General features: G+C 37.1%; 1 protein-coding gene across 1 annotated transcript in view; it reads right to left on the minus strand.

The window, feature by feature from the left end:
* The window catches only part of GABRB3 (gamma-aminobutyric acid type A receptor subunit beta3), a 218,197-nt gene that overhangs the window by 36,655 nt on the left and 169,101 nt on the right, over nt 1-12,441 (minus strand). Inside the window, exons 5-6 of the mRNA XM_089693485.1 lie at nt 5,646-5,728; nt 942-1,079 (exon numbers count right to left, since the gene is read on the minus strand). Of these exons, the coding sequence (XP_089549611.1) occupies nt 942-1,079; nt 5,646-5,728 (221 nt within the window). The remainder of the gene's footprint in view (nt 1-941; nt 1,080-5,645; nt 5,729-12,441) is intronic.

A 12,441-nucleotide genomic window follows, 5' to 3' on the forward strand; every position in this document is an offset into this window, starting at 1 on the left:
CCTTTCAGTGTCACCTATCAGTGCCAGTCACGCCACCTATCAGTGCTGCCAATCAGTGCCACCTAGTGCCAGTCAGTGCTGCCTATCAGTGTCACCTAACAGTGCAAGTCGGTGCCACCTAACAGTGCCAGTCGGTGCTGCTTATCAGTGCCAGTCAGTGCCGCCTATCAGTGCCACCTATCAGTGCCGCCTATCAGTGCCATATATAAGTGCTGCCTTTCAGTGCCCATCAGTGATGCCTGTCAATGTCCATCAGTGCCACCTACCAGTGCCCATCAGTGCATCCTCATTAGCGCACATCAGTGAAGGAGAAAATCACTTATTTACAAAATTTTATAACAAAAACTAAGAAAAAACATTTTGTGTTTTTTTCAAAATTTTCAGTAGTTTTTGGTTTGTTTAGCAAAAAATAAAAAACCCAGAGGTGATTAAATACCACCAAAATAAAGCTCTATCTGTCTAAGAAAAATGATAAAAATTTCATATGGGTACAGTGTTGCATGACCGCGCAATTGTCATTCAAAGTGTGACAGCTCTGAAAGCTGAAAATTGGCCTGGGCAGGAAGGGGGTATAAGTGCCCTATAGGCAAGTGGTTAAACAGTGCATAATGTCACATAACAAATCATATGTTGTACCATAGCTCTAAAATTCATATTGTTTTATTTAATATGAACCATAATGATGAGCATACAGAAAAGCAGTAGCTCATAACAATAAATAAGAATTTTGTTTTTAAATTAACTTAATACATGAAACCTATAACTGATTGGTTTTTATCAGTTACTGTATTGTTTGCATCATCATTGTTTTTACCCTCTCTAACCAATAATTTTCTTCTTTCTGCAATGTATGAATTGATCGACAGCTACCAACAAACATGACTTGACCTATGAAATATGGAGAGGAGAAGGAGATTTATATAATAAGTTTCAATTCTTACCTGTGGCAAACACAACATTCTTGGACACCAACTTGTGATCTATTATGGAAAACTGAGGAAGTTCTATCCTCTCAACACCAGTTACAGCATTATCACCCCCTCTCCAGTAGAACTCAATGTCATCTGTCGTATAGCCATCTGCAAAGTATACACAAAAGAAGCAATTTTCACTAACAATAAAAACACAATTCACTACCATGTGCACAAAAGTGTGTATCTATAAAGTATATACTGTATATTAGTAGTTGGAAAATTGTATGAATACTCTATCTGTGCATATGCCTAGGTGCTCCATACAAGGTAAGTAGCACAAGTACCGGTAAGGTAGGCACACACAGGGATTTTTATTATGCTGCCATTTTGTTGGGCCTCACCCCATATTAAGAAAGGTCTTGAGAAAGACTCACCCAAAAATCAGTGTGTGGCAAACCTTAATTTTCCACTTTTCCTCCATTGGAAATCCCTGCAAGTGTCTACCTTACCTTTGCTTATAATATATATATATATATATATATATATATATATATATATATATAAAAATATATATATATATATATTTATATTGAGCTCAACTGTTATATTATATATATATATATATATATATATATATATATATATATATATTTATATTGCGCTCAACTGTTATATGATGTATATATTTCTGGGAATCACTAAGGCCCACTAGACTTAGTTACTTAATATTCATATATTGGTTTATGATAAATACCTTTTAAACAGCATTCATTGATATTATAAAATATACATCTGACTTCCTGCCATAAATTCTAAATATGAAATCTACCAGATGTCATTTTGGTGACCTCTTTAGCCTAACATGGCAGTAGGGGCTACAATACAAATATGTAAATATCTCAGTTTTGTTTCTATGGCCCACTAGACTTAGTTACTTAACATTCATATATTGGTTTATGATAAATACTTTTTTAAACAGCATTCATTGATATTATAAAATATACATCCGACTTCCTGCCATAAATTCGAAATATGAAATCTACCAGATATCATTTTGGTGACCTCTTTAGCCTAACATGGCAGTAGCAGCTACAAAACAAATATCTCAGTTTTGTTACAGGTACAGACACTTACACTTGCACAATAGTGAAAATCTAGTAGGTCTTTCACATGATATACATACAGGGGTTGATTTACTTAAACTAGGGAGTGCAAAATCTGGTGCAGCTCTGCATAGAAACAAATCAGCTTTCAGTTTTTTTTGTTTTGTCAAAGCTTAATTGAACAAGCTGAAGTTAGAAGCTGATTGACTACCATGCACAGCTGCACCAGATTTTATACTCACCAGTTTTAGTAAATCAACCCCATAATGTACATCTACAAAATGCATCGCTAATCACATTTACTTCAAGCTAGGCCACAGATAAAAAATTACATATACATGAGGAGGAAGAAAGCACAAGTAATATTGTCTTTAGCAACAAATTTCAATGTCTACACTGCACCAGAGGAAAAAAATGTAGAATTCTCATTTAATTTCCTCTACTTGTCCTGCATTAGCCCTAGTTGAATTAGGAGGGAATATTCACTTGATGGATTTCATGCAATCATGTAGTGCAGAGAGCAATGACATGCAGAAAGCCATATCAAACCATCTCTGAACTGTTTTCATTAGTTTGATTACACTATCTTTTGAATGATGACATCTGATTTCTGAGGGTTACCACATATAATTGATCCTTGCAAAGTGCTATTTAATAGAGTTTTCTTGCCTGTAAACAGCACGTTAAAATTAAACAGGGCTTTCACATTTAACAAGAAAAAATGCAAAAATTCCATCTAGACAGTGGGGATGTCTTCATATCTTCACCCTTGAGCCCTTGCTTTTGTTGCTCTAAAAGCAACTCACTAGTATTTTATCAGCTTGTTTTTTGAAGTAGATGCCACTTCAGTTTTGGAAGCCAATTGAAAGTAAAAGAAAGTAATAAACATTTCAGTATAGCACATAAATTGTTACTGTTACATTAGAAACACACAGAAGTATAGAACCTCTTTTGCTATCAGTAATCTTCTAGGACAGCAATAAACAGAGTAGCTTAGGAGGGCACCATCATTCATTCAAATTCCAACAGATGAAAAAACTTTCCAAAACTTTAAAGGTGCCCAATGATGTTCTACATTTACAATATTGTTAAAAGTTCACCAATTTATTATATGTATAAAAACATTTAAACATACAATGCATTTCACCTTGCCCAACAAATGTTAATTTTGTACACAAACATGCAGTATATAAAATTATCAAAATAAGTTTCACAATAATATTTGACTTCTTCCATTACTTGAACTTGATAGTATAGATGTTCACAACAGCTTTTGGCAGGGGCAGGAACCACTTTCAACCACACAACACCAACCCTAGGCTCTGGACTCCATTTTTCGTGGGTATAAAACAAAGGTATTAGCATGTTTTGATGTTTATGTATTAATTTGATCTGATTTTGCTACATTTTCTGATACTTGTGTACCTATGAGCATATTTATACTGGGTTCTTTCATGTTCATTTGTCTACAAATACTTAATAAAACAAATGTTATTGAGAAAAAAAATTATTAATTTAAATAAAAATTTAATTTTGGTTTATAGTTGCACAGAACCCAAAGAAGTGGTATACAGTATATTGGATCTACAAAATGAGTTGTGACAAATTGTTTAATTCCCCTCTGCCAAAGCTGTTGTGAACATCTATATTATCAAGTTCAAGTAATGGAAGAAGTCAAATGTTATTAAATAAGATGGGAAAAATAGCAATATGCTGTAAAACTTATTTAGAGAGTTTTTATGTACTATATGCTTGCATACAAAAAGAAAAATTTTGTGCAAGGCAAAATGTTTTTGTAAATGGAATAAATAGATTCATTTTTAACAGTACTGTACATGTAGTACATCATTGGGCACCTTTAAAGTCCGAGGTTTTGGAAAGTTTTTTCATCCCCCTAATTTTGTGGTTGTAATAAAGCCTCTAGGGATTAGATAATAGGTTACATAGCCTGATGTATTAGGGATTATCATGACACTTTTATTTTTAACATATACTTACATTTTATTAGTTTTTACATACAAGAGATTACGAGTATACAGAAAAAAGCATTGAAAAGGAAAATCCTTTCTCATATCAACATACATTCACATTGATAATTAGAGGGTTTTACAGCATCCCTGGGGGTTCTTCTGAATGACCACTCATGCATATAATACTACATTGAACGTAAATATCATATTCTCTATTCAAATGGAATGTGAATAAAATTTGAACATTAGTCCTCCATTGCTTAGGATATGCAACTAGGGAATAAGACTGACAATAAAACTATATATTTCCACACTCTAATATAATATGTTTGGTAAAATAATCACAGCTAATATTTTTTTACCATCTTTCATAAATGACTTGATCCACTTGCTGCCCCATCTACAGTACTTTTACTGCAGGCTAGCAGCATGTGCATGCACAGCAAGATACCTGTATGCCAATTTGGGCATGTGCAGTAGTGTGCCCCCTGGTGCAGTAGTGCAATTCCTTGACTGCTGTGTCCACCAGACACAGCGTCTTATGGTGTGATCACATGATAACAAAGTAAACAAACTGTTATGAATGGATTTAATTTATTAGCAGCTTGCTTACTATTGTTGTACTGTGATTGGCCCACAACTATCATACGGTACAAGGCAATTCACAGCCACCTTGTACCATTTGAGAACTAATAGTAAGCAAGGGGATTTTTAAGCAGCCAAAAACATTTCCAAGATAGAAAACACAATATAGCCACCATAATATTTCCAAGCAGTTACAGGGTGTATGCAGTCAAATCACAAGCTACTACTAGCGACTTATGAATACTGCAACATGTATTACTACAAAAGAACAGGCTGATTAATTTAACAACTACAATTGATAATGGTGTGGTATGGTGGGTGACCCTGGTTTTCCTATTTGCTGTTTTTTTCTCTATAGTCTCCATATGGAAGTGCAGGAGTTCCTTTTTCCCCTTTTGAGTGTCTCTATGCATTGGAATTTAAATTACTGCTCTTGATAGATGAAAAAAGTCCCCTTTCTTTCTTTTCCTATATGTGATTAGTTTCCTTATGGGGATATGGTGCCTGTGGCCCTCTGATACTTGGTTAGTTCTTGTATATGAGTAAGCAAGCTAACATGAATGAAAGTCATTCATCACAGTTAAAAAGATTCCTTATAGCATAGATCATCATTGAGGAACACAACGAGTTTGAGGTGTTGATTAGACCTCCAAATTCTCTAGATCTCAATCCAATGAAGCATCTGTGGAATGTGCTGGAAAAACAAGTCTGATCCATAGTGACCCCACCTCACAACTTACAGGATTTAAAGGATCTGCTACTAACAGCTCGGTGCCAGATGCCACAGTATACCTTCAGAGGTCTTGTGGCATCAATGCCTCAATGGGTCAGGGCTGTTTCCATAGTAAAAGATTGACCTACTCAATATTATGTGGGTGGCCGTAAAGTAAAGTACCTACTCATTTGCAACAACTCAGCACTGTCACAGAATAAAAGATACAAAAGGAATGCAGGTATCCCTGTTATCACTGTTATTGAGCGCTATCATAAAAGGATTGCAACAACTATATTTTAGAAAGCCTATACAGAAACTTGCTTCTTTAAGAAACTACATCTAGAGAAATAATACATACAGCTTTCTATTTCCAGTGTACAGTTCTGCTCATCCAGTGGATATCTTCTTAGGTCCATCATACATGCTGCTGTTGTTGTTATTCTAAAAAATATAAAACACAAATCTAAATGAATACACATGAACAAAGGGATAAAATCAAAATATATTGGTAAAATCTAAGAGTAGCATTGATGCTATCATTGATCTTAATATCAACAAATTATTATGATTGGGATAAAAGCAAACATGTATTGGTAAATTGCAAAAATATTCTGTTATCACTGCAAATAATTGTTATAGGCAATTACAAGTATAATTGTCCTGGATGTGTATGGAGGGACGCCTAGTACTAAGAACTTTTTGAAACATTTAATGGTTAAGAACATCAAATACAGCCAATGCATTTCAGAGGAAAAGCCTCCCCCTTCTTTAGAGCTTGAGTAGTTTATGTTAATAAAATCACAACAGAATGCACTAAATGACCTGTATTAAGACTGGATGAAGCCTACTGTCTACTAACTGCACTAAAGGCCATCTGGTGAATGGCTCCTTTGTCACTATCAGAGAGATAGCAGCCTAGGACCAGAACAGGGTCCACCACACTATACTTCAATCGCTGATCTTATTCTTTGAAAGAAAAATCACCTAATGGTAAATCCATGGAATCAATTTTCACTTCTATTGGTTCAGTGCTTTGACACGCACATCGGGGATAACTGTGGATGCATTCTTTATCGGTAACCTCTATGTGAATGAACATAGAGTAATCCCCTCTTTACACAAGCTCTGCCTAACCTTGAAGCTATACTTCCAAGATTTCACCTGCTGATGAAAGTTAACACCAGGGCTTGCCTATAAAATAAAAACCATAAAATGTGTATGATAAGAGGTATGTCTGCCAAGCTCCCATTAATTGATATTGATTACAAAGGGATTGTGGACTTTTCTAAAGGAACTGAGGCAAACAGGAGGCTTCTATTTGTCATGTAAATCCCCTTAATATTAGATGGAATACTTTGAATAGGCGGAGATTAATTCTCTATAATTATAGTTAACATATGCTTTCTGTACAGGGAAACAACACTAGAAGCGCCAAGAACCTACTGCAATTTATCTACAGCAGGCATGTCCAAAGTCCGGCCCGCGGGCCATTTACGGCCCGGGGGTCGGTTTAATACGGCCCTCAAACAGCCCTCCCTGCTCTGTGTAATGTGGCCCTCCCACGGCCCTCCCTTCTATGGCAGACAGTCTTCTGCTTGAGAGCAGAGGGCAGTGCACATGCCTGACTGCGGCACGTTCTTCCTGGTCTGTGTAAATGCGGCTGTCGCACGGCCCTCCCTTCTGTGGCAGACAGTCTTCTGCTTGAGAGCAGTGCGCAAGCGTGACTGTGCCGCGCTGGGAGCGACAGAGGGCGGTGACGTCAGGGCCGGGCTTCCAGCGTGAAGTGTGTTTCTCTTCCCCTCCCGGCTGCCGAGCAGAGACTTCAGCTCCAGCTACCTTTTTCACCCTTCACATTAGTGCAGGTAAGTTTTTTTTTAAATTTATTTTCAATACATTGTGAAAACTCAGCTGTCAGTTGATCTTAATGTTATGAAATGAAAAGTATGTCGTTTGCAATTAACTTGGCATAAAATAATTTATTTGCATTTAATTGTAATGGTTCAAAGAATGTTCGGAAAAATGTTCGGCCCTCCACCATGTTCACTTCATTCAATCTGGCCCTCTTTGAAAAAAGTTTGGACACCCCTGACCTACAGGAAAACATACTGTATGTGCACATGGAGCTACTCTTATTAGAGAAATAAACTCTTGTTTTGAATTACATAAGAAACTAATAGCTGTGAGCCATACACTACATTACGGAACATGAAGACAGCATTAGCACATTACTTAAGAATGGTTTAAGAAGATAATTATTTTTGTTCTGAAAACGTATAAACAGCATTGTACATAAAATATAGTGGCTTATGCAACATCAATTAAAATTACATTAAAAGTCCAAAATCTATAGCTTAAAGTTTGTGCACAAACACATAAAAACACATCTAAAGCATTAGGAAAACATATGAACATCCTATTTTTGTGAACAAATGTAGTAAGCAGTACATATGTGTCATACTGTATCTATAAATTACATTACAATTGATTAAAAAAAAATAACACATACAGTGCTTTTTGCAAAAGTATGCATAATATTACATAAAAAACAAGCCCTAAGTTAACTTCTAAATGTGAGATAGCAGATGAACATTAAAGAAAAACAGAGGCAGTGGAGTAACAATCTGATCTCAAGCTACCAATATGGTGTTATTTAATAATCTAGCACAAAGTACAGTGGTTAAGTGGAAAGTGTAGTAACACATATCAGCTTATCACATTTTATCTTCCGGTAGTTCACTAAGGGAAAAGCTAAAATTCAGTTGCCAATGGTTAATGCATTTGGCATACATCCACTTTACTACAATACTTTATTTTTCCATCAGAAACTACCACCTTCACTTTTACAGTCATGAAGATAAAAAAAATAAATGAATGTACATGCAGTAGTGATAAACTTTGGATTTGGGCCAATGCCACGTTTTGTCTGAATTTTGCCTGTTTGGAGGTCGCCAAATTGGCAGACTTAATGGGGCAAAGGACTTGTCAAAATATGTGTGTCTGCATTTACTGTATAGGTACATAGTTACATAGTCTGGCTGAAAAAAGACAAAAGCCCATCTAGTTCAACCATAAAAAGAAAAAAAAAAGTAATAATCCTATACCCACAGTTGATTCAGAGGAAGGCAAAAAAACCTCAGCAAAGCATGATCCAATTTGCTCCTACATTGGAAAAAAATTCCTTCCTGATCCCCCGAGAGGCAATCAGATATTCTCTGGATAAACTTTACCTATAAATGTTAGTATCCAGTTATATTATGTATATCTAGGAAAGAATCCAGGCCTTTTTTAAAGCAATCCACTGAGCTAGCCAAAACCAACTCTTGAGGGAGTCTATTCCACATTTTCACAGTTCTTACTGTGAAAAAACCTTTCAATATTTGAAGATCAAATCTCTTTTCCTCCAGACATAGAGTGCCCCCTTGTCCTCTGTGATGACCTCAGGGTGAATAATGCTACACCGAGTTCACTATATGAACCACTGATGTATTTATACATGTTGATCATATCCCCCCTTAATCTCCTCTTCTCAAGAGAGAATACATTCAGTTCCTCTAATCTTTCTTCATAGCTGCCACTTATCAGTTTGGTTTCCCTTCTCTGCATGTTCTCCAGTTCCCCAATGTTCTTTTTGTAAATTGTACCCAAAACAGAACTGCATATTCCAAATGAGGTCTTACTAATGATTTGTACAGGGGTAAAATGATATCTCTCTCTCTGAAGTCTATACCTCTTTTAATGAAAGAGAGAATTTTGCTTGCTTTAGAAACCGCTGCTTGGCATGGCATGCCATTATTAAGCTTGTGATCTACCAGAACACCCAAATCCTTCTCCACCATTGATTCCCCCAGTTGTACTCCCCCTAGTATGTCTGATGCATGCATATTCTTAGCCCCCAAGTGCATAACCTTACATTTATCAACATTAAACCTCATTTGCCACATAGTTGCCCAATTAAACAGTGCATTGAGGTCGGCCACTGATGACCTCAGACCATTCAGAGTATGAATCATTAACCACTACTCTCTGAATACAATCTTTTAGCCAGTTTTCTATCCATTTACATATTGATTTTTTTCAAGCCTGTAGACTTTACCTTACACATTAGCCATGTGTGGGGAACTGGGTCAAACTCTTTTGCAAAATCCAAGTATACCACGTCCACAGCCACCCCCCTGTATATGGTTTTGCTCACCTCCTCATAAAAAGAAATCAGATTTGTTTGACAACGTCTGTCTTTCATGAATCCATGCTGTCTGTTGCTTAAAATATTTTTTTCCAGCAAGAACTCATCTAGGTGGTCTTTCATCAAACTTTCCAGTATCTTCCCAACTATAGACGTTAACCTCCTTAGCGGTAATCCCGAGTGTAGCTCGGGGTAAAATTTCTATACCAAAAGCGGTAACCCCGAGCTACACTCGGGCTTACCATGCGGCGCTGCTCTGGGGGTCCCTGCAGCTCTTACCTTGTCCTTCGCTCTCGCGATGTATCCCCTGCAGCATCCCGGCCATCTCCTCCGGCCGATGCCGGCATCCGGCTTCTGTGTTCCGGTCCCTGTGACGTAGGGACGTACGGGCGCCGGAACCGGCGGGAAATTTGAATTTTTAAAAAAATGTCATTTTTGCTGTCATTGCTATTTCAATGCATTTCACATATATTTTGTCCCTACTGCTTTGTCCTGTGCCCTGCCTGCATTTTGAATGTTCTTTCTGCCTGGAAACTTAGAAAAGTCCATGGCGTCCAAAAAGCGTCCCTTTACGTCAAAAGCGGTTTTAGAACAGCGATAGTAAATCAGAACCACTTGCAGAATTGAGTGATAATGGTTCATGGGGAAATTCGTCATCAGACACTGAAAACGATTTTGCGACTTTGCTCAGCGATGTGAGAATTTGCCTCTGTATTTCAAATTTCAGTATTTTTGGTTTGATTATATTATTGAATTAAATGTATTATTATTATATTATTATTTTTTATGATTATTTTTTAAATTATAATTTATGATTTCGTGTTTCAAATGTTATCATATTCGGAATGTTTAATAGACTCTTGTTCGGACAGATTTCAGTGAGTTATTCCTAAAAATTACAGCCTACAATAAAAAAATACATATTTCCATGCAAAAAAATGGTACCGCTTTCAGCACAAAAAATCGGAAAGAATCATACCACCAAGGAGGTTAAACTAACAGGTCTATAATTACTTTTGATCCTTTTTTAAATATAGGCACCGCATTAGCCACCATGCCAGTGATTAAAGAGTCCCTAAAAATTTGAAACAATGGCTTTGAAATTACAGAGCTAAATTCTGTAAGGACCCGTGGGTGTATGCCATCCGAAACAGGTGCTTTATTCACCTTTATTCTATCTAAATATTTCTTGATCATTTGTGAGCCAATTTGGATAGATGGATTCCAGATTCCAACAAGTCCCCTGCCTGCAGACCACCACAATCACTAAACCAGAATTGTGGAAAAGAGACCCTTGTCCTCATTAACATGAAGACAAGGTTCTTTGCCAGGGGATCCACCCTGGCAAGGTGCTTTCTCCATGTGCAGGGCATGTGTATGGTTCAGGGAGGTTGTTGGTTATGCTCATCCCCCACCTCACTATAATATCTAAACCATTTTAAAGCAAAATAGGAATTTTTATTGAGCAAATACTGTATTTTGAACTATAATTGCAGAGTTTACCGTAAATTGAACTTGTGATTTACCATCTTGGGGAATTGAATAGGTTCATTCCATTTTCTAGAAGCACATTGTAGAACATATAATACTTTTTAGTGTTTTTAGGCAATTTCAGATAATTAATCACATGCCGCCCAGCCACTGTATAAATACGTTGGCAGGGCGGCACGGGCAGGCAAAACCACGTTTTAAAATGTGTGTTTTGTAAACAGGTAGGGGGCGCGCGCCCTACCTGTCCCGCCGATCACAGCCGCGGATGTCAGTTGCCGGGTCACAGCCGGTCCTTACCAGCTATCTCCCGGCGATCGACGGCAGTCAGTGACAGAGAGCACAGCTGCAGTAGCTGTGCTTTCTGTCACTTCCCTGACAGCTCAAGGACAAGCTGATCGGGACAGAAAGGTTTCTCTCTCCCGATCAGCCTGTCCCCATCCAGCACACACCCCCGCCCCCTAGTAAAACACTCCCCCTCACACAGATAACCGTTCCCTGAAAAATAAAGTTAACCCCTTCCTCCCCAGTGCCATTAGTACAGTGTCAGTGTTTTTTTTTTTGCACTGATCACTGTATTGGTGTCACTGGGGATGTCAGTGACCCCAAGTCAGTACCCCCCAATGTCAAAATGTCCACCGCAGTCCCGCCATAAGTCGCTGATCGCTGCCATAAGTCGCTGATCGCCGCCATTATTAGTATAAAAAAAAAAACGAAAAATCCCAGTATCTTTCCCGCCATTTGTAAATGCTATAACTTTCATGTAAACCAATTAATTTACATGTATTGGGGTTTTTTTTTTAGCAAATACATGTCGCAGAAATGACTAAATTTGATTTTTAAATTTTTTTTTACTGGATATGTTTTATAGCAAAATGTCCAAAATATAGCTTTTTTTCCTCAAAATTGTCAACCTTTTTTTTTATAGCGCAAAAAATAAAAACTGCACAGGCGATCAAATACCACCGAAAGAAAGCTCAATTTGTGGGGAAAAAAAGGATGTAAATTTCATTTATGTACCATATTGCATGACCGCGCAATTGTCCGTTAAACTAGAGCAGCGCTGTATAGCAAAAAAAGGCGTAAATTGCAGTATCTATACCATAGTTTGTAGACGCTATAACTTCCACACAAAGCAATCAATATACACTTACTGGGATTTTTTTTACCAAAAACATGTAGCAGAATACATTTTGGCCTAAATTTATAACCAACTTTGAGTTTACTATATATTTTTTATAGCTAAAAGTAAAAAATATTGTTTTTCTTCAAAATTTTTGGCCTTTTTTTGTAAATTTGGTTTGGGTGCAGCATTGCATGACAGAGCAAATATCAGTTGAATTAGTGCAGTGCCGAGTAGCAAAAAGAGGCCTGGTCATTAAGGGGGGTAAATCCTCTGGCGGTCAAGTGGTTAAAGAGCCGGCGAAAAAAAAATAAAGTGTGATTTTATTGTGTCACACAATGGCTTAAAAATACAATGTAA

Source organism: Staurois parvus, unplaced genomic scaffold (genome assembly GCF_062004578.1).
Source record: "Staurois parvus isolate SC_StPar_1 unplaced genomic scaffold, SC_StPar_1.0 ptg000634l, whole genome shotgun sequence".
Taxonomy (NCBI): Eukaryota; Metazoa; Chordata; class Amphibia; order Anura; family Ranidae; genus Staurois; species Staurois parvus.